This window comes from Gallus gallus, chromosome 2 (genome assembly GCF_016699485.2).
Source record: "Gallus gallus isolate bGalGal1 chromosome 2, bGalGal1.mat.broiler.GRCg7b, whole genome shotgun sequence".
In the NCBI taxonomy this organism is placed as follows: domain Eukaryota; kingdom Metazoa; phylum Chordata; class Aves; order Galliformes; family Phasianidae; genus Gallus; species Gallus gallus.
The window spans coordinates 53,372,661-53,396,918 of NC_052533.1; the positions used below are offsets into that span (position 1 = coordinate 53,372,661).

The 24,258-nt window shown below is 37.3% G+C and overlaps 1 protein-coding gene across 4 annotated transcripts in view; it reads left to right on the plus strand.

Moving 5' to 3' along the window:
• Positions 1–24,258, plus strand: part of CNTNAP2 (contactin associated protein 2) — a 909,905-nt gene that overhangs the window by 419,433 nt on the left and 466,214 nt on the right. For all 4 annotated transcript variants that reach the window (XM_025147595.3, XM_025147597.3, XM_025147596.3 and 1 more), the window contains 4 exons: positions 1,703–1,906; positions 4,459–4,643; positions 8,523–8,666; positions 14,096–14,360. In XM_025147595.3, the coding sequence (XP_025003363.2) occupies positions 1,703–1,906; positions 4,459–4,643; positions 8,523–8,666; positions 14,096–14,360 (798 nt within the window). The remainder of the gene's footprint in view (positions 1–1,702; positions 1,907–4,458; positions 4,644–8,522; positions 8,667–14,095; positions 14,361–24,258) is intronic.

Genomic DNA, 24,258 nt, shown 5'->3' on the forward strand with positions numbered 1-24,258 from the left:
GCGCACCTCAGCATAACCTTGAAAGATATCACTGCTAAAGGGAAAATCATGTTGTGCAGTGAGCTGCCGTGCAGGAGAGCTCAAAGGGGGCTCTTGGGCTGCTCACTGTTTATGCAGGTAAGATGTCTGACCCATAGTCATAGGTCACCTTTTAGGCTCATTCTCAATTGGTCCTTAGCTGTTGAACCAGAGGTCTGCTACCTGTTCCCCTGTTTATGACAGATTTATGGTCGTTAATCCATTTTAGCAAGAGTGTAATCAGTACTGTCATTCACTGACTTCCCGTGCAGGGCCTTGTGAGCAAGACCAGTCCAAAGAAGGGAGCTGAGGAAAGAAGCTGGGGGCCAGGAGGGTGAATGAGCAGGGGGATGAGAGGAGGGTGAACGCCATCACAATATCCCTACACGACACTTATCTCATGGCTTGCATTCCTAATTATCCCTTTTTTGACTTTCTGTCTTGCTACCTTTATACATCCCTTTCTCTGCTTCATGCAGAAACATGCTGATTCTTAGGAAACAATAAATACTTTGATATAATATGTAATTTATATTTCTCAATGAAATTTTAGATTTATAAGGGAAAGCATCTTTTTTCCCTAGGGTACATAAAAACACAGCCAGTATGTCCCAGGTCTTTGTGTAGAATATTTTAGGATGAAGGTAAATTTAAAAAAAAAAAAAAGGTTCCTCTGATTCAGACCACTCTGCCTTCCTAATGAGAATAATCAAAATATAGCTTTCATGACTTGTCACCCTTACTAAGACTAGGGGAACATATGTTTGAATTGAAATATACAGTTTGTTAATTGTAATGTACAAAACGTATAATGGAATTTTTTAAGATTCTGCTACACTAATTGCACAATGGAATGTTTTTGTTTTTTACTGAACTATTTTTAAAAGAGAAGATTCAAAACTCAGTAGAAGTATGTCTGTTCATTGAAATGAAGTTCTGTGGAAATCAATTCTGGACCTTGCCTCCATAAAAGTTGTGAAAAATTATGGCTCATTCTTTAGAGATTAAAAAATGAAAATAGGAGTACGTAAAATTTTCTAGTAACATTACACAACCTTTACATGCACATTGGATTAACTTTAAAAGATAACCACTGCATCCCTCAGTTTTCCTCCCTGATTTTGAATAAAACCAAACCTAGATTAAAAGCTTAGTCCAAATGATGGAATTTTTCTTCTCAAGATCTGTTGAAGCTAAATTTTATCAAACATTTCCATATAAACTTAACAAGGCAAGGAAAAATATTTTAAAACTTCTAAGCAATTTCTTTAGTTTCATGTCTTAGTGTTTACAGTCTTCACAGATGCATATATTTGATGAAGTGTTATAATATGAGTAATTAATGACAACTCGGAAATTGTCATCCCTAGTTAAGAAAATGTGTAGGAAAGCAACTACATTTAAGAGAAGCTAAAATATTTTTAGTACTGTGATAGTATTTGTTCCCCTGATGCTGCTTTTTTACATCCTATGAATTAATCCTTATGCCCTTCCTGGTTCCTACTTTTTATAGCAATAATCCTTGGTCAATAAAAAATGTATTTGCAATGCATACTGCACTTGCATAAGTTTTTATTCTGTTCAGATACAATGCACATATGGCATATCTGTTTTTCCAATAGCTACCAGAATATATAACGACTCATAAACAATGTTATCTTTTTTTTTTTTTTTTTTCCATTAGGGGCTGATGTTATCAATTTTGATGGCCACGTAGTGTTACCATACAGATTCAGAAACAAGAAAATGAAAACATTGAAAGATGTCATCTCTCTGAAATTTAAGACCTCTGAAAGTGAAGGTGTAATCTTCCACGGAGAAGGACAACAAGGAGACTATATCACCTTGGAACTCAAGAAAGCCAAACTTTTTCTAAATTTAAATTTAGGTATTTTTTTTTTTTGTCTACTTTTATGTTCTTTTTAACACTTGTACTGGTTTCAGCTGAAACAGTGATGTCTTGGCTGTTGCTGAGTGATAGGAGCATGCCCAGGGCCAAGCCAGGACATGCTACTTAGTGGGAAAAAGAACTCACCACTATAAGCATGACTGCAAGAGGATGGTGGTGCCAGGACAGGTGGCCAGAATTGGGCCAAGGATTTACAATATGGCATGCAGAAGGTCGTGACTACAACTCTCTTGCTGATCTTCCCACGTGGGGAAGAGGCTGCATCCCATAGTCTGAGGGTAATGAGCAAAGTCTTCAAGGCCTTGGGACGGTTGGTGAAAGGGTCTGGGGCGCAAGTTATTTTATCTTCCCTCTCTTCATTTTCAGGTGATGACATAGGATGGAATAGAAGGATCCAGTCCATAAATGCCTGGCTACAAGACTGGTGCTATAGGCAGGGCTTTGGGTTTTTTTTGGTAATGACTGGTTTTATAAGACACCAGACCTGACAGTAACATGTGGGAAAGGTTTATCTCACAGTGACAAAAAGGTTCTGGGACAGGAATTAGCAGGGTTCATTCAAAGACCTGTAAGCTAGGTTTGAATGGGGGTGGGGATGTATATTGACTTGCACTGGTGGGGCAGTGCTCTAGTATTGGTGAAGAACAGAACATAGGACAGTCACCACTTGAGGGTTGCTGGGCATTGGTTGGCATGTGGTAAGACCTTGCATTGCTGACAGGCCACAGATCAGCAGGCGGTTGTATTTATTGCTGTGGGTTGGTCAGTGGGTAGGGAGTAATTGCATTGTGGCTGTATAAAGTATATACATATATATATATATATTGTTATAATTGCATCTTTTCCCATTTTCCTCTTTCTTAGTGTATAGTTTTTATCTCAGCCCACAAGTTCTATTTTTTTTTCCCCAATTCTCTCCCTCATCCCATCTGAGGTGAAGAGGGGGAGTGTGGAGTGAGTGAATGGCTGTGTGATGTTTAGCTACATGCCAAGTTAAACCACAATTCTCAAAAGAACTTATATCCTTTTTCCTCAGATATGGCAGGCCACATAATTTAATTTTGTGAAAATATTTATCATTCCCTTTATGTTGTTCTTTTTTTTAATTCCTGTCCTATGTTTTCCTACTTAGTTTGTGTAAGATAACATGAAAGTAAAATCACAATAAAATAAGATCAAAAATATATTATTACTAAAAACTTGTTGTAAAGGAAAGAGGATTGGTAGAATTATATTTTGCCTCAGCTATAGTTTGGTCTTCAGAAACCTGCAAAATAGGTTGAGATTGGAAGGACTTCAGGAGACCATCTTGTCCATCCCCCAGCTCAAGCAGAATCACCTAGAGCAGGCTGCCCATGAGTATAACCAGAGTGGAAATTGTCATTATCTCATTTTTAAGAACATAATCAAGTGGCTGTGTGAAAGACTCTGTCTTTAATGCTAGCAGAATAAGAATCACTCTTAGACATCTGCAGTAAAAAAATGTTAACAGTCTGGGAAGCTACAGGCCACATGAGGTTCCGTAACCTTCCTACAAAGAAGCATAGCTTGAAGGTAGGCAGGGAGAAGGTCCTATTTTTTTAAGCTTTTACTATGAAGCATTGGACCCACTGAAGCTGGTGAAAATACTCAGAAGGATCAATAACTTTCAGCAAAAAAGCAGTAAGATCATTTGTAGGAAAATACTGTATTCAGTCGTAGCAGTGTGATTTGCCAGAAAGCGTTATCAGCTTGCACATCTTTACTGATTCTCAGGCATGCTCCAGAAATGCAGTCTCCTCATGTATTTAAAACATAGAACAATGCACTGAGTTATTGGGCAGTACAGCAATTTTTTAAATTTCTTGTTGAATTTGTAATTTGCAATGGAATATGATCTCTGATAGCTACACAGGCAAAGGTTTCCAGAAAGCACAACAGTAAGCTGCAAAACTGTATTTATGCTAAGTTTAACTGCCTTCCAGAAAAAGGAAGGTTAACATAGGAAGACTAAAGTAAGTTATATTAGCAGAAGACATTTTTTGCTGCTATTTTCTTACACACTAACTAGTCTAGCTATACTGGCAGTCTACAGAGAACAGAACTTAAGGTGTTATCAGACTGAGAAGACTTTTTGTTAGCAGCCTATTATCAAATGTCCTCCACTGTTCAGAACCTAATACAAAGGCTATTCTAAAAAGAGTAACAGCTCTTTATTTCAGTACTGTAGGAATTAAAACACAGAAAACCCTTAGTTGAATACAACTTTGCAATGGAAAGTAGCTATTGCTTCCCTGGTACACCTTCATATACCTACTATGACAAATATTTACACAGTTCATTAATGTGATTACTGATGCATTTGATCTAGCTATTTGTATTTTTATAGCATCAAATGTCCACATGGTAGATCTTATCTTCATAGTATATTGACTTCCTCCAGCCTCTTGTGTGTCTGACATGATTCAGGTGAAGTATTGACAGAGTAAGAGGAAAATGTTTGCCTAGCTGACATTAAATGAAAATTGCTTTTGTTTCTATTCTTATTTTAGGTAGCAACCAGCTTGGCTCTATTTATGGCCACACATCTGTGATGACTGGCAGTCTCTTAGATGATCACCATTGGCACTCCATCATCATAGAGCGCCACGGGAGAAACATCAATCTCACCCTGGATAGACGCATTCAGCATTTCAGAACCAATGGAGAATTTGATTATCTGGACCTGGATTACGAGGTAGATGGTGAAATCTAAACATTTTCATTCAAATTGACTTTATAAAGAAAAGTCTAATGGGAAGAGAAAATCGATGTAATTATTTTTTTATAATATATATATATTTAAATAACATTTTTTCCTTACATTTCTTTCAAATAATTTATTCCCCTATGTATAAATTTAGTTTCCCTTCATCAGATCCTTGCTACCAGATCTTGTCAACAGTTTATGGGCTGATTTGGCCCAGTTCCAGAACTAGAGGGGAGGAGGGACCCACGGATCCGTGCCCTGGAAAGGGATAATGGAAAAGGATAGAGAGATGGCCTAAAACAAAATAACTACAATGATCTGAGAAGAAACAAACTAATTTACTAAATAAGATATTGGAATGCAAGATAACACAGTATAATACAATATACTACAATGTAGTTAGAATTGAAGCTAATAATTCAAATATAATGAGAGAGTATGTCTGAAAACTGAAGGCCTTACTTTAATGCTGAGGCAAGATGTGCAGTTGTGACAAATAGAATTGAAGAGAGCAAGGTCCCATGACTTTGCTAGGGATCTTATCTCTTCTCTGAACACAAAGTCCTCTGGGGTATGTAGTTCTTCTTCTCTTCTGGGACAGATACCTGGAACTGAAGCAATAACTCTTTAACTCCAAGTGCAGTATATGATGTTATGATGTAGAATACTGATAACCAAAAGTAATAAAACCATGGCAGATCTCATGTGTTAGAAGGCTCATCTTAATCTTTTGTTTTAAAATGGGAGATGTTTGTAATTCAGTGAAGTTAGGGTACACTTTAGCTAAGCAGCTGCTGTAAGCACAGAATTGATTATAAAAAAATCATACCATCTGCTATTACTTTCAGGTGTACATTTTTCACTTGAATCAGACAGAATTGTTTTTTAGTGACGGCTAATATAAATTTGTAGCAAAGGAAGCATATTAGAACTTTTTTATTTATCAATGATCTTGCTCTTCTTAGGCAAGTACTTCCTTATTTTATCACAAATGCACCATCACTAACGTCTTTCTATAAAGGAACTGTAAAGAGTTAAAAAAAAAATCCAAAAAACCTTTTGTTTGATCAGTCAGTTAATGCCCACAAGTGTTGATGAGAAACTACACTACACTACACTTGCTCTTAGCCTAAAAAGCTGTTCTAAAGACCTGAGGGAAGAAACTGGAGAAAGGAACGTGTACTCTTGGTAGAAGAGGATCAGATTATGGAATATTTGAGAAAATCATACACTTATAAGACCACAGGCCCTGATGTGACACACTCATGAATGCTGTCATTGTGATGTCCTTCTTGATAATCTTTTTCAAGAAGTGCCTGAAGACTGAAAAAAAGTAAAAATTATTCCTGCCTTCAGGATGGATAGGATGGGGTCAGAGAATTACAGGCCAGTGAGGTTTCCCTTGATCCCTGGGAAGGTGAATGAATAGCTAATCCTGGAAACTGTTTCCAGGCACATGAAGGACAAGAAAATCAACAGATGCTGTCAGCATGGTTTCACCCAGGTGAAGTCATGCTTGACCAACCTGACGAACTTATGTGATGAAATGGTGAGCCTAATGGATGAGGGGAGAACAGACCATATTGCCTATGTGGACTACATTAATGCCTTTGACATCTGTCTCCCATAATATCCTCGCAGAGAAGCTGTTGAAGTATATGGAGTGGATGAGCAGATTGTGAGGTGGATCCAAAACTGTCTGAATGATCAGACACAGAGGGCAGTGGACAGTAAATTGTAATTGGAGACAAGAAATAATCAGAATACCTCAGGGTTGAGTTGTGGGCTCAGTCCTGTTTAACATCGTCATTCATTCATCTGGATGATGGGATAGAATGCGCCCTCAGTAAATTCATGGATGATACATAACTACAGGGAGTGACTGACTTGTCAGAGTGTTGGGACACTAATTGGACATAGAAGATATGAACTGTGCTACTGGAAAGTCATTTAAGTTGATTTTATTGAAGATTTTCAATTGATTGAACAACAGAAAATGATAGACAGGGTGCTATAAGCCAATTTACTTATATCTATGTAGTATATGTACCTAATAAATACATTATGAGCAATGAGAACGGAATCCAGGAGATGCAGTTTTTTCTCTTCCTTGGCATTTAGAGACCTCATTGGCAGTTCCCAAAGGTACATTTCAATCTCCATGTACATAGATCTTCTCATGTTTAATGGAAATTGTTTTAATGTGTATGAAGACATATTCTGTGGTTCACATGAAAGGTAGAGCCTTGAGTTCTCCATCCTTTCCTCTCAATTAACTCACTGAGTTTGGATGTTAAACTACATTTAAATACTTTGCCCTTGTGATAAGTTAATCTATAGCTGGTAAATCTCAATGAATCAAAAAAAAATTTCATACAAAACACTGTAACTCTAAACATCCCCACTTTCCTCCTACCTTCACTCAGATTGTAACTGAGCACAATGTCAAGTGGTATAGGATATCTCCTTGATCAAGTGGGGTCAGTTGTCCTGACTGTGTCCCATCCCAACTTTTTTATGCACCCCCAGTCTACTCGCTGGTAGGTGAACACAGGAAACTTTAAAGTCTTTGACGCTGTGTAAGCACAGTTCAGCAAAAGCTAAAACACCAATGTGTTGCCAAAGCTGTTTTTGCCAAAATCCCAAAAAGACCATTTGACAACAATAAAATATTACAATTACATTCTCCATTTGTGCTTTTTTCTCAAAGTCAAGTCAAATTAACGTAGAACATCTGAGGACATGCATGCAAAGTATTTATGTACCTGGTGTGTACTATTTATAAAAACCTTAGCTTTCAGTGGAGTAGTCAAAACAATATAGTTCTTGTATGCAAAGCCAATGTCTCTTACTTTTAAAATAGAAAATAGGTCCCTTGAGTTGCATTTTCATGCTATCAGTAATAACCAGTGGGGCTAACAATGAATTATATTTGAAGGCTTGGCTCTACCAAACCTCAGCAGGAGACTGCAAGTAGAAATTTTTGTGAGCTTTCTTGAGCTAGGAATTCTAGTTGTAATCACTATTTATGCCTTAATATATTTGATACAAATACTTAAAAAAGATTGCAAAGACAAATCTCATCAATCCTTTATTCTTCACATTTGGGCTGCAAAATATTTATGAAAGAGTGTAGCTTTTATTCACTTCCAAACATTTCAGAGAGGTGCTGATAGTATAGAGACCTGTGTAGTCTCTATAGAGTAACAGGGAGAAATGAGCAATTCCAGTTTGTAAAATATTTATTTTTTCTTAGCACTACAGTCTCTGAGTAACCCAGGGTAATTAAATTGGTCATAAATAAATAAATATTTCTTTTTTGGACTACTAAATTATGTGGTAATTTCTTATTGACCCTAACTTACGTGATGAAATTGCGTTCTCAATAGTGGAAGGTGAGCCTGTTTAACAGGAGATAGTTTTTTGAATTATGTGATTCTGTAAAATTCTGCTAGATAAAATAAATATGTAAGTATTATAGGAAGCAAATACATCGTATTGAAGTCCACAACTGCTACGTTGTAGTCCAAGCTCTGGCACACATTTAGAGCTGAGTGAACGATTCAAGTCAGGCTAGCTATCTGATTAATCTGTTAGTTATTTGATACAGGTTAGTTATTTGAACAGGTACTGAACAGTAGTGATCAGATCAGTCCACATGTGAGTAACTGTGATACATTTTCTCTTTATTTGGGAAAACCTAATAACAGATAGGATTTACCACCAAAAAATATTTGCAGTCATGACTTCATCATAGACTTTTTCCTGCTTTTCCAGTACTTGTTCAATACTTTCTTTTTCTAGTAAGCAAGAACTCTAAGCCTTTATCCTCCAGTAACTGTCTTTCATTTTCTGATACATTCAAAGATAACCTTTGGAGGCATGCCTTTTTCTGGGAAGCCAAGTTCTAACAGTAGGAAAAATTTCAAAGGCTGTATGGAGAGCATCAACTACAATGGCAATAATATCACTGACCTTGCTAAAAGGAAGAAATTGGAACCTTCTAATGTGGTAAGAACATAACTTTATCATCATTTAAACTTCTGAACTCCTGCTTCTCTTTCTAAGGAAAGTTTGTGAGTGTGTGTGGCAGATGTACTGAGAACATATAATATACAAAACAAAGTTTTTTACATGCCTAAATATTTAATTGTACATAATTTTATGATTTTATTTTATTTATCTGGGAACTGTTTTCTGCTGGGATTTGTTTCAGCTTTCCAGAATTAGCCTTCAGCGTCAGATGAATGCTTTTTTTAGAAGAAAACCACTAGATCAATAAATACACTTTTGCTTTCCTTCCGTATAACCCAGAAGCCAGGATAGACAATATTTATTGTTAAATCAATTGCAGCATGTCAAGGCTCTAAATCCTGGTATCTTCCATCCCTACAGGGCAAGTATATTGTATGGGTGTGCAAAATCATTGGAAAGAGATGTCTGAGAGCCATTTTATGGGAGCTCTTTAAAGCATCAAGATATTAAACCTCAAAACTGTTGTTAGATTTATTAACATTACAGAGATTATTAACCTTATATTCTATATTTTTTTTCTCTTGCCAAAGCATTCATAGTTGCTTTCATGTTTAAACTTGTGTCTTTCTGTAAGGGCTGATTAGGAAAGTACTTTAATTTCTATATTTTCAAGGATCTAGGTGTTCCTAGTTGGTGGATTAAATGAGCAATGTGGTTAGGAAATAAATGCATTATTACTCTGAATTTGAGATGGGTCTGTTCAAGGCTTTCTTCTGTACAATACTGCAGCCTTCACAAAGTCCTGCTCACAATATGTATAGTTTTTTTTTTTTCTTTATGTATTATGCATAATACATAACAATAAGGAAGAATAAGATATAAGATAAACATATACAGTAGAAATAAAGTGCAATAACTCTTCTTGGATGGACGTGCAACTTAAGAGATTTCTGTAGGTCAAATCCCAGCCTTTCAAAAGCATACCACAGCTAACAGTTCTGTAGAGTGTCTATAAAATCCTCTTTCTGGTTTATTTGGATGTAAATTTTCTGTTTGTTCTGTTTGTTAGTTGATTAAATTCCGTTACCTGTAACATTAAAGCAAAATCTATGTATATAGGTTTGGCAGTGTTAGTGGTTCACCACTAAGCTGTGGCAAGCTAGTTTAATCTGATGATCCTCTTGATTTCCACTTCTGAGAATATAAAAATACAAGTGACCTTTGCTTTCGGGTGAATTACTTAAATTGCTTCCACAGTTCAAAAACAAAATTAGTTTCACTAATTAAATCAACATGAATTCTTATGTTTCTTACAAAAATGTTTTTCTTCTAGTTTTGAGCTTGATTTAGCATGAAAAATACTAAATTGAAACTACTGTTGTTAATCATGTTTATGATGTTGGCACTTAAGTAATCCAACCAGGATCAAAGCTCCATTGTAGGAACTGTGCAGATGCATAATAGTAGACATACTGTGCCCTAGACAAAAAGCAAAAACAAATAACATGTAATGAAATGGAACACAAGCAAAGTAATTGATAAGGTTATAAGAAGTATCATAGGGAAAACAAACAAACAAACAAAAACAGGTGGAAGAATAAAAAAAGAGGCTTGAGTCAAAAAGAAAAATGTTCTTACTGTCAGATTTCAGAAGTCATACAATGAAAAGGAGTGAACAAATTAAATTTATATAATGAGGATGTCCAGAAAATCTAAGTTAATCTTCATTTCACACAGAACAAAAACAGAATTAATAAAAATCCTTAGGTCTCACAAACATAGATGTTATGATCATAAATGCACCACTAAGAGTCTTTCAGCATCTAATTAAGCAATTTATTAATTTTATCTTTAGAGAGTAACAATATGGAACAAACATTTTTGTAGTTCTCTGAGACAGAATAAGTGGCAGCAGCAAACCTTTGAGGAGACTGAATAAGGTGGATGGCATTAAACAGTTTTTGCTCTTATTAATGGAGTCCTGATTTGTTTTCACAGAAATGAGGCAAATAATAAACATACACGAAAAGGAGAGTAGGGGAGAGAAGGACAATGAGGAAAAAATCAGAGTATCAAATTTTCTCCCAGATGAACTTGCAAACAAGAATTGGCAGTGACTTACTAAAGCATCAATTTCTAACTTTTGTTTACAGCTTTATTCAGGTCTAAGACAGGAAAAAAGAACATGCACACAAGTCTTCCAATCCATATTTTCTATGCTATTGAAAATAATAAGCTTATGTATGGTTTTTTTTTTTTTTAATGTGTGTTTTATTTATGTTTACAAGTACTAAAATCTAACAAGTTCTGTAGGACTTTCTCAAAATCTGTAACAGAAAAATGCTGAGAAGAATCAAATTTGTCACTCTTTCTCTTCACATACATTAGGCTTATGATCCTCCCACTTCAGTGGCTGCTCTTCCATGGATTACTGAGTGCAATTGTATAAATTTAAGATAAGCATTTTCTTTAAATTATTTATAGTATGTTATGCTCAAATAACTATTTGAGAAAAATAAAGAAATAACCTGACAGCTATTACGCAGAGTTTTATTGCCTTTACTGTATGATCCACTCTGATATAGCAATTATTGTAGTTTTAGTAAATGCATTATCTCTCTTTTACAAGATATATTTTCAGCCAGTATAACAACAAATTGGGAAAAGTTTTAAGACTGGTTGTATTACCACAAAGGATAACATCTGAAAGCAAAATTGATTTATAAAAGGTAAATTTGAAGGTAGTTTGCAAGACAAGGATCGTGATGAAAAGTTCAAACTGCCCAAATTAAGATATTTTCACAATTTCCCTTCCAATGTGTTACAAGTAATTTTTAATATGACCAACAGTTTCAATATAAATGCACATACTTCAGTATAAATACACACTAGATGTCTGATTTGCGTGCCTCATTGCCCACAGAGCTATTCAGCAAATTATTCTGAATCTATACAAAATAATCTCTTGCTCTTTGAAAAACAGGGATTCTTTTACAGAAAACCTGCAGATTAGCTCTAACTTTTAGCTAGATCTAGTGAGTAATCTGTATCCAATGGGCTTTGTTTAAAAGAGGAATTCTTGTGAAGTACAGTTGAATTGGGAACTGGTAATTCAGTTCAGATTAATCTAAGTGGCTCAGCAGGGAAAATACAGTTTCAGATAACAGAGAAATTAGAATTCTGTGTTACTTCTTCAAAAAGCTTTTATGTGGTTAGAGTATGGTAAATAAGCTCGCTGATGTAATAAAATAAAATAAAATAAATACAAATTAAAAAATTAAAAAAAAATAAAAAAATTGAATACATTTTGCACCATCAGCCTAAGCAAGTGTTTTGTGTGCAAGTATCTTATGCATCAGGATTCCTTGAGAGCGTCAATTGGATATGATAGCCTTCTTCTTATGTGTAAGTTGTAAGTACCTCATATTAACAATGCTTTAAGAAAAACTTACAGATGTTTAACAAAGTGCTCTCTGAGTGCTACTCAGAGACATCTGTGGCTGGTGTCTGTAACTGAACCATAAGGTGCCAGCACTTACAAAATGCTGCTGCTCTCTGTGTCTATGTAGGACTTCCCCAGCACGGAAACAGAATAAATTTTCTTACTCCTAAGGTGAATATTATACTGAAAATGTTAATAAATGATTACAAATGGCATTTCAGTTTATCCCTAGAGGTTTTTTTTGTTTGTTTGTTTGTTTTCTGTGTGTTACAGTCTAGGGTTGAATAAAGAAATACGTATGGAACATTTGGAAACGCTCAGATTAACAGTATCCAAATGAATGTGTTACCTACTTGGACATACTGCTTAGTAAGCTGGAAAAAAAAAATATATATATATATATATCTGGGCTACTTTTAGACTGAAAAAAAAAAAATTCAAGCAGATTGTCAGAGCAGCTAAAGGGAGGTCCTTTGATTTTACTGAAAAAGTGGTTGCCATTTCTCTAACTCATATTACAGATTAAATGCTCCAGTTGAAAACAAGTACCTCTAAAAAGATTTATTTAGGACATCCTCACACAGATTTTACAAACTTACTGTCTGGCTTCAAAATCTTTTAACTTCCCTCAAGGTGAATTTTCAGTAAAGTAAAAAAGTAGAGAAAATGAAGCTAAAGGGAAAAAATAAATAAATAAATTTAAAAGAGAAAGGAAAAGGACATAAGAGTGAAATGTAAGAAGTCAGTAGGGTTGAGTTTAAAATATTTACATGCTAACAATGATATCTGAGTATGTGACTATGTGACTCCTACTGGAATTCTAAACAGTACTCAGATGAATGCTATATCTAAACATCTAAGAACCTCTGACAATGTTGTTCAGTCCTTAATATTTAATGTGGAAATATAAAGCAACAGAACTGCTGCCCTGATTACCACAGAATATCAGTTTGCCAAAGTACATCAGAAGACCCAACCATAAAACACAGTCCACTTTGCCACATAGTAGAGCTGTTCTTCAATAGAAGAAGTCTTTGTGTACTATGTACTGATTAATTAACAAGTCAGTTCTAGAGAGAGATTGCTTTAGGTAAATGCATTATGTTATAAAGTAATAAAGTAAGAGCTACACATTATTATCACAAAGGAAAAAAAAAATCATGCCTACAATATGGCTTGGTGTTGTCCTCTCTCATGAGAAAAGACATTAGAACCTGAGTGAATATTTCATGTCTATAGCTCCTGTCTTATTTACAGATATATTTTAAAGCTTTTAAATTCAGGATAGTTGACTAGATTTTTGTCAGTTTCCCTTGGAGTGAAATTTTACAGAGTGCAAACTCCAAATTCTTCTACAAAGGAAATGACTGAATGATCACAATTATTAGATACTGTTCATGGTCTGCTACTCCAAATCATTCAGCTTCATGAATTACTGCATTTGCTTTATTAATATTATCCAGCAGAAAACATAACAGAAAAGACAGTTGCTAACAAGTTGTTATATGTATTTCTTTTACAACCTCACACATTGTATCTGTACACTGACTTGTTTATTTACAGATATTTTGGAAACAACTTCATTTTCATGAAAATATGAGCTCTTCCCTCTTACAGGTATCTTTGGTGACTATGAATAGGTTCAAGTTTCTCTCTGATTCATTTCTTCTTCTTTGAAATGGGAATATTTAAGTTTTCATGCAAGGTTTATCTTAGATGACAATTTAAAGGGCACGGTGTGCATCTTACTACACATACATACAGTGCAAAATATAATTAAGCCACTTCTTTGGCACAAGCCCGTAGGAAAAACAGAAATATCAACAAATACATAAAAATAATAACAGTAATGATATTAATAATACATTTTTACATTTTATATTTTTTACATTTTTATTTTGACTACAGTAAACTCTGAATTAAATGAAACCTAGAATACTTTTCTAGAGCTGTCTATGAATTTAGTGGAATCTTACAATTTTACTTATGTTTTTGTTTGTGTGTGTGTGTGTGTTTTACCCAGGGAAATTTAAGTTTTTCGTGTGTGGAGCCACGTACAGTGCCTGTCTTTTTCAATGCCACCAGTTACCTTGAAGTTCCTGGACGCCCAAGCCAGGATGTGTTTTCAGTCAGTTTCCTTTTCCGAACCTGGAACCCCAACGGACTTCTTGTTTTCAGCAACTTTGCAGATGACCTGGGCAATGTTGAGATTGACATTAATGAAGGCAAGGTCAGCGTTCATATCAATGTTACCCAAATCAAGAAGAATCAAATAGATATCTCATCAGGTAAGTGTTTTCAGTTGATAACAATTTTGTTGGTATTGTTTAAAAGCATCATAGGATTCAAGATTGGAAAAAACTCTTTTTCAAATTTAAGAATCATATTTGCAGCTGCATATTTATTCATACTGGAATATTTATTCCATCATCGAGCAAGGGTTAGAGGATTAATAAGTCACTAAAAAAAAAAAAAAAAGAAAAGAAAAGAAACCACAAATATTTTTATTTTGAGCAAAGAAAGAAGACATTTCATTCCTTGCCTGCAAGGTCTCTTATTTTCTTTCTTCCATAAGTCTTTCAGTCTTCTTTGCAAAAACATGTGGTTTCAACAGGAGAGAGTAATGTACAGCCTAGCTGAGAGTAGTCTAGTAATAAAGAAACTCTGCAAGCTATTATAAACACAAGGCCAGTATGAAAAAACTATGGCATTTTCTAAGCATGCTGCATAATCATATTGGAGAAGGAACAGCTTTCATTACTTATCTAAAGAGTGTTTGGGAAATGCTGTGTGAAAGAATTACTGAGGATTAGGTCTGCTTCTGGAAGGTAGGACGTGTTCATTTCAGTTCATACACTTCATAAAATTGCTTAATAAATCCTAGGGCCCAGAGGGAACTAGCTAATATAGTTGCTGAATCACTCACTATTATATTTGAAAAGTTATGACAGCCAGGTGAAATCTCCAGGGGCTGGAAAACATCACAGGTAGAAAGGAAGACCCAGAGAACTTCACACCAGTCTATCTCACTGTACACAGATGTGCCTAGAAAGATCATGGAACAGACCCTCCTTAATTCTATGTTAAGGCATATGGAAGATAAGGAATTGATTAGAGACAGCCATCATGACTTAAGTCATGTTGCCTGACTAATTTGATGGCCTGACCAATTTGATGGCCTTTGATAACACTGACAGCACCAGTAGACAAGGGAAAAGCAGCTGGTGTGATCTACTCTGACTTCTGTAAGACCTTTGACAAAACCCCATACCAAAAGCCTTGTCTCTAAATTGGAGAGTTGAGGATTTGGAGAGTGGATGATGCAATAGAAAGGAATTGGCTGGGTGGCCTCCTCCAGAGAATTGTGGTTAATGGCTCAGTATCTAAGTAAGTGGAAACCAATGATGAGTGCATGTACCTCAAGGGTATATATAGGGACTAGTGTTCTTTAATAGCCAGTGAGACTGATTGCACCCTCAGTAAGGTTGATACCAAGCTGACATAACATAGAAGGAAAGGATGGTATCCAAAGAGACTTAGACAGACTTGAGGAGTGAGCACGTTGTCTTGCTCCAATTTATAGGAGGGAGAGGAGGTTCTCTGAAATATTTATACCTGGCGTGAAATTAAGAAACAACAGTCCAGATGTTAGTCCAACCAGCTTATTACAAATCTTAATAAGGGAGATGGGGAAGGGCAGGACGGACACTATTACGGATTGGGGTGATGAGGAAGGGAAGGTGAGCGATAGAAAAGATAGGAAGAAGCAAGAATTGCGTAAAGCGGGAATAGTCACCACCAGGATCGAGCAGTAGTCCCTTTGCATGACATTTTGACGGTCTGGGGCAAAAGCGCAGGGGGAGAGCAGCAGCAGTGTGGCCGGTCTTGGGCAGCGAGAAGGTGCAGGTATCGAGTAGGTCCAGGAGGGAGAAGAAGGTCGTGAGGAATCTGTTGTCAGACACCTGCCTTCGTGGTTGTTGGACCTTCTTTTATCCTCCTTCTTCCCTGCCTACATGACATTCCTGGGAGCTTGGGTAAGCATCATGTGAGCACCCCCTGAGATGACTGTCTCCCTTGAGATAAGTCCATACAAAAGACTGTTTCCTGGCCATTTAGTTGCCACTTATCTCTCTCTCGTTGCCCCTGGCCTTGTCCATCTGTTGTCCCTTCAGACAAAGGATTTCTTAATCCTTGGTCAGGACTTGCTTGAACTTGTTCATCTTGTCCCTCAGCAAGCTTTGAGGCAATGGTGTAAAAGAATGACCTCTTACACACGTGAACCTCATAAGGTTCAACAAAACCAAGTAAAAAGTCCTGCACGTGGGTTGACACAATTTCAAATATCTGCACAGACTTGGTGATCAATGGACTTAGAGCAGCTCTGCGAAAGAAGAGAATGTGGGTTCTGATGGGTAAAATACTGGACGTGACCTGAGCATGTGTTCTTGCAGATCAGAAAGGTAATTACACCCCAGCCTGAATCAAAAGAAATCTGTCTATCAGGATGGGGGACATAACTGTCCCTCTCTGCTCTACCCTCATGAGGCCCCATCTAGAGTACTGCATCCAGGTCTGGGGCCCACAGCACAAGAAGGCATGGAGCTGTAGGAGAAGGTCTATAGGAGGGCCACTAAAATGGTCGGAGGTCTCGAGCACCTCTTCTACAAAGAAAAGTTGACAGAACTGGGCTCATTCTACCTGGAGAAGAGAAGGTTCTGAAGAGACATTATTGAGGACTTCTGATACTCAAAGGGAGCGTACAAGAAGGATGGAAAGAGATTTTTATAAGGTCATGGACAAGGAGTGATATTTTTACATGCAAATGGGGTAAAATTAACTTTGATATAAGAAATAAATTATTTACAAGTCACGTGGTGAATTACTGGAATAATTTGCCCAGAGAAGCTGTGAAAGTGTCCTACACTTCACTCCTTGGAAGTGTTCAAGACAGATTGGATAGGGCTTTGAGTAACATCAACGAGCAAGAAGTGTGCCCATACATAGCAGGCAATTGGAACTGGTGATCTTTTAAGTTCCCTTTCAACTCAAACCATTCTATGATTATATGGTTTTTCTAAATTGTACTTTCATATCAATATGAATATTGATGGAATATGAATTTCCATCAATAACATTGACCGGAATTAACTACAGGGTTTTTTTTTTGTTTTTTTTTTAATGTCCATTTTTCAATTTGGCATGCAAAAATATGTTTTAAACATAATAATATCAACAGGAACTTAAAAAAACCAGAAAAAAAAAAGTGTGCTTGTTTAATTAGTGTACATTAAATGAGAGAGTAATGTTTCATATGGGAAGTGGACATTTTTGTAACTCTTTTTCTTTTTAATCCATTAATGAAATAGAGCTGAGCAGGAAATGAAATGAAATGTTTTAAAGACAGGTATTATTTATGTTTTATTCACTTCTGTTTTGTAAAATGAGTATTTTTAAAAATGAAAAATATATCTTTTTTTTTCAGCAGAAAACACAATACTTTAGATTGCAGATTAGTGCTTCATTACCTTATTTTTTAACAACATTCAAGAAAGAATTATATATTGTTTTAATTATACTGCAGTCTCTCGAACAAGAATGTTTTTTAAGGTGCTAGTACAGAGTAATTAGGAAAAGCGGGTATTTATCAGCTTCATAATTTCTCACTCAGCTCTGTCTACTCCAAATTTCATTTTACAGAGAGAAATGACAACTCATGATATTTCTTCATAAGTTTCCTTGTACTTCTTCAGTCCAAGGAAGACTTTGGTGTTGACCAGCCAAATATTATGAGGAAGAAAAAAATCATCAGTTTGTTACTAATGATGCCCATATCTGGATATGAAACTTCTCAGATTTCATTGACTTTACATTCTGGAAGGAAAACACACATGACAACTACCACAAGGCTGGTTGTAATTGCTCTAGACCTTCCCCCACAGCAACAAAAATTTCTGAGCATCTGTGATGTAGAAGTAGCCTATCTATATACTGAATTTGTTCTGAAATCAGCTGAATTGAATGTTCTTCAGAATAAAGCTTTTCAGTCAATATAGCCAGTTCAGCTAATAATCAAAGATTCCCATGAAAGCCGTTTGTTTTTATATTCATTATGCTTTTGTCTTCATGAAGCCCAATATCACAGTTGAGCTATCTTGAAGCATTGAAACATTTTCAATGTTTTCATGTCTTATTTCATTTTCATTATATGGACCCTTATTTTTGCTTAGTCATCTTGTGAAAGTCTTGATCTCTTTTAATACTTTCTTACTTCTTTGAGTCAGTGCATGACAAAACTAATTATATGTGTGAATGTAAGAGTAAAATACGAAATCTGCCACAGAATCCTGTAGAATGAATGCCATTATTTTTAGGCTAATATCACAACAACATTCTTCTTCACTTCTCATGAAAGGAATTAATAGACTTCAGCATACAAACCTGTAGGTCTTATGTAGAGGTCAAAGTGGTAAGAAGAGTTCTGACTGTAGCAGTCCTAGACATGCAAGATGCACACTTTTTCACCACTTTCTACTTAAAGCGGGCAAAGGAGAATTTTCTATAAAGTCTAGTGTGCAGCCTTCCACGTAACTACATGTGAAAAATAAAATAATTTCACTTCTGCCTAATGGGAGGTATGCAGGATTAAACTAACTAAAATCACAACCTAGTTGCAATTGTGTCTTGTATTTCATAGCCTTGCTGTACTTATGCCTACTATCTGTAACAACATATACTTGCTGGGGAAACCTTTACTCTCTTAGTTCTTATTCTACACACCACAATTTACCAACTTTCTTACATTAGCTTTTAATGCTAATTAAATGCTAAAAAATCCTAAAACTTCAGCATTTGATTCTGAGACATTATCTAAATCTATCCTTAGAAGTAGTTAGGTGAATTGACTGGTAGGAATTACATGAAAGAACCATAAACTAATGTGCAGATAGCAAAGTTTATTACTGCATCTTTCTATGCTAATGATATTACCATGGAACAAGAGACTGTTTTTTCTGTTATTCATTCTCTTGAGATTCTTCCAAAATATTCAGTGAACTCTATCTTAACATGAATGGAGTTCAGATAAACAGAACAATCTAGTTTTCCAGTATATTAAATTTACTTGGATTCCCATCTTCCTAGCTGGTAGATGGGCACAACCAACTTCTTACAAAACTATTTATAATAGTACTTTATGATGCCTGGCCGGGATTCTTATCGCCTTGGCTTACCAGAATGTTTATACCTAATTCAGCACCTGTTGTTTACGGACAATGTGCAGCAATGGAAAATTTGATAGTGCCTTCTACCAGGATAGAAGCACACTTTTAAAGGTATTAGTTATGATTTAGTTTAGAAAATTATACAGGAAAAAACAGCTTACTCTTTCCAAAGGCTGGTGGAATCTCAAGAAGGGTGCAATCTCCAAATAGAGATGCTGTTCCTTCAGCTGCTTACCCTTAAATGAGGATGGTTGCTCAGATGCACTGCTGGCAACTGTGTTTCCTGGGTTAGCCACAGCTCCTCACCTGATGTTCAATCACTAGTTCAGGCCCAGATCTAGCAATTCCCATACACTCTACCCCTTCATAGCATGAACCAATGATTATGGAGGTCAGGGTAAGCCCTTACTGTTTTGGCAATCCATAATATAATTAATAACATGCATCACAATACACATACAATACCCATAGTAATGTTAGATGTCAAAGAACAAAAATTTGAGACTTGTTCTGGTGCAGTCTTTTGTAATCTTGTCAGGCCAGTACTTGATGTTTCTTGAGGAGGCATATATTCTTCAAGGACCATTAAAAGTTCAGGTTTGCTTTTGGTGGTTCCTGGAATTTCAACAGTCTTATCCCTGGATGTCAAAATGATTCCTCGTGGACGCTGAAGTATACTGGAGTTGTGTTGCTCCCACTGTTGGTCCGATGAACTCAATCTCGAGGGGAGTAATACAGAAGTTTAATTGGTGTGAGGAGAGGTAGGTCTGTCCTCCATGATAGGATACAGGCCATGTTCACCTTTACACCTCTGTTTGTACCATGGCATGTCCAGGCCTTTAGTACCACACCCTTTGGCATGATATCTTTGGCTATATCACTGTATCAGGTACCAAAGGGAGTGGTTCTAATCTGCCTCTATTATCTCTCTTGGCCATGTACAGACTACCAGCGATGTTATCGATCCTCCAGCCTCCAATAATCTCCCCCAAGGTGCAAGTAGGCCACATTACTTTAGTCCTACTTGCACCTTCCAAGGCCATTTTACCTTATGTTTTCTGGGCTCTAGGTCCTCAGGAACAGTGAACAGAAAATTATTCACAGAGTCAACATGAGGGTTAAGATAGGTATTCATAGCTGACATTTGTATCCTAAGTGAGGAGGCCAAAGTTGTTTTCAGCATTTTTAAGGCATTGGGTCTGCTATCTCTTGGTCTCCCATTCAAGTCCTTCAGGGTTTCATAGAGTCCCTTGACCTACCCCTGCAGGGACTGTGAATCTGTCTTCAGAGCAGCCTCCAGGATTCCATTATACATTTCTATTAATCATTAGATTATATGATAAATGGAATTGCCATTCAATATTGTTTTCTTTGGCCTGCTTCTGCACAGTTGAACCTGTGAAGTGTGTACCTTGCTCACTCTCAGTGACCTAAGGAGTCCGGTATGATGCCATCAGCATAGTTAATGCTTTGACAGTATAGGCTTGATTTGTCTTTGGTACAGGATAGGCTTGCATTAGTCCACTCACTGTGTCAACACACATTAGGGCATATCTGGCCACCTCAAATCAAGGAAGGGGACCTATATAATCAACCTGCCACTGCTGTAATGGGTTGTGTCCTCTAGAGAGACGGGCTGTCATTTCCAGAAGGGGCCTCAGTCTCATTCTCAAGCAGGTGTCACATTCCTGACATGCTTGAACAATGTCTGGAAACTGTATGAGGAGTCCCCATTTATTAGCTGCTGCCCACATGGTCTTTTGTCCTGCATGTCATGATTTTCCATGTAGCTAGTAGGTAATGTCTTTCACTGGTGCATTTTTCAGCTATATTACTTGAGCCAGTGTGTCAGCTTCATCATTGTCTGGTGATAGCAATGGTTGATGACCAAAGATGCAGTAGGCCTGTACTGTCCTATGTCTAACCATGTTCCATATATCAGCCCACCTATCTTTGCCCCAGATAGGTAAGTCATGGATTGTCCAGTCCTGAGTGGCTCAATGTACTACCCAAAGCATGAGCCCTAGGTAGAATGCCCAACTTTCTGTGCAGATATTCAATGCGCTGTCACCTGGTTCTTGAGTTATAACCACCCACACAGCTTGTAGCTCAGTCCACTGGCTACTTCATCCATCCCTGTCTTCAAATCATACCATTTTGGTCAAGGGATGGCATGCAACAGCTCACCATATACTTGGGTTCCCTTCACTGGATCCATCAGGCATCTTCTGGAATAGGATATTTCCCTTCTGGTACAGAACTCCTCTCCAGACAAGTCACTATCATTTTCTCTGGTGTCTTGCTGTGATATGTTACTGGGACAAGTACCCTTTGCAGTTCTTCTTTCAATGGGGACGGTGACAGGCAGCTTCTTTGGCTAAGACAGGCAACACAGTGTGCCACTGTTTGTGATTGGGTCACCTCCACCATAGGAATGTGTGTTAGATCTTTTATCTACCCCTTGATCAGTAAGGTTTTTTTAACAACAACCTCTGCAGTTTGTGTTAGTGGTTCTACCACCTGCAGTGCAGAGTAGGTAGCTAATAACTTCTTCTGGATCATACTATATCTTTCACCTGCTCCATACCGAACCTGTGACCAGAACCTGATTGGAGTTCAGACAGAACTCTGGCACTGCCATAATCCCCAGCCAAACCCTTCCTGAGTTACATGTACATCTAGTTCACATAGAAGGATTAGCTCAAATATGCCCAGTGCCTGGGCCTATTTAACAGCTACTGTTTCCTGTTGAAAAGCTTCTTTTTCCGTTCTACCCCAATCCCATGCATGGCCTTTTTTTGTCAGTCAATATAAAGGTTTTACCAGCTGCTCTAAATGGAGTATAAAGTATTGCCAATATCCTACTATACCCTAGAACCCCTGCAGCTGTTACAGTGTTCTCCAATTGTCTGGAGTGTCAATTCCTAAAGAATGTTTATCCCCAACATATATTCCAGAACTGAGGCAAATAGACACCATATATTCCTGGGGTGGGAGTCACTAAACCCTCGACTTTAACCATTTTTGGGCTATAGGGATCATCTGTCCCCTGAACCCAACTATCATAGCCTTTGTACCTGGGAGTTTACTCAGAACACCGCATATAATTGAAGTTTCTGCCCCCATATCAACAAGCACCATAACTCATTGGATATTTTTCCAGGACCCATGAGTCCTTACCTCAATATAAGGCTTCTGCTCTCATCTAGAGGCCCTAGTCCCAGGGGATCTTGGCTCCCCCATAACACTATTAATTCTGCAGTTCCCACTACTTTTTCCTCAGAAGGCTTGGCTGTGGCTGCTCAGGCCACCCGAGGAGGCCTCCATTTCTTCACTGGGACTATAAAATCTTCCAGCTTCCGCGTTTCTTGTGGGATTTGTACTACAATTCTAATTCCTTCCCTCTTGGTGGAGAATTGGAATCCTTGTATATCATTTAATTGCTTCCACAGTTAAGATAAACTAGAGACAGCCTAATCAGGTCCTACCTTTTTAAGTTAGACTCCAACTCTAATTTGATCATCAAACATTTGTTTTCTAGAGACCCAGATGGGTCCTGATTGAATTACTATAGAGGCCAGTCTCCTGTGTCAGGATTGTGGGTGGACTTCCTACCCTTCCTATCACTCTGACATTGCATCTGGCTCTTAGTGTCACCAAGCGACTGTTCAAGGTTCCCTGGAGAGCAATATTCAGCTGAGGCACGGCATGGACAAGGCAACACACCAATATGGTTACTAGTAGCCAAGCCATTTAATAACTGTGAACATCTGTTTATAGAGAGAGGTACAAACAGCATGCTAAGTACACAAGGCACGCTTCCCATAACTTGTGGTTGATTGCAGCTTGTCTCATGGCTCCTGGCACAGCGGTCTCTATCACAGTTCCGCATTCCACCCGCCTACTCCCATCGTTGATCTATGTGAGTCAGTGATCCATAGTGGCTGTTTTGATCACAGTGCCCCAGGGAGAGATAAATATGACCTCCCTGGGTTATCCATCCTTCCACACCTTAGGAGATCTGTCTCCCCTAAATCCACCACTAACTGGGTGGCCCGTTATACTGTGGCCTCCAAGGGGCTCAGTATTGACATCAAGGTGGCATATTGATGACATGCAAACTGTTGGTCCGTCATTCCTGCTGAAAATCTTACAAGACCTAAGGTTTCAAAGGTATCTTCATAAATTGCCTCTTTCATGTCCGGTTCCCTGATATAATTTTTTAAGTCTTCTATTGATGATCATAGACCCATATTTATCGTACATCACTCTTATTTGATCATATTATGCACCACACAACCATCAACAATTGGATTAATGAATGATTTTCCTCACTGTATTTAACTGTAGTGTATAACCTCTGCCTGGGGGCTGGGTGGGTAGTGACAGATGTAAGTTTCAAAATTTCTGGTCTACAACACCCTATGTTTCATAACATAAGCAGCCAGGCCAAAACACTTTCCCTCAGCCTTTGCTTAGATCACTGCACAAGGTTCATGAGCAAGGTTCACAGCTCAGTTGCTGTGTATGTGCCCAGGCAATGTTTTATCTAGTAGGGTAGTCTTTTCCTGTCTGAGCCATCCCACAAGGTTCCCTAGGAATGCCATCTTCATTTTTAGTATGAAGTCACCAATAACATGCAACAATGGAAAGAACAATACTGCCTTCTGTTAGGATAGGAGCACAGCTGTAAAGTTATTATGATTTTATTTAGAAAGCAATACAGGGAGAGGGAAAAAAAAAAAAAAAGCTTCTGGGAAGTGGGAAGCTTTCCATTCCTCTGTCTTTCTGCTAAATCTCAAATAATCTGAACTGCAGTTCATTTAGATATTAGACCTCAGGTTCAGATAACATCCTTGAGGTAATAAAATGTTATTGTCTGACAGATCTAAAGTGATATTTTTCCAGGAGAAAATTCCATGGGGCACTTATGCTGAAATTGAGAAGTGTTTTTGCATCTCTTGCC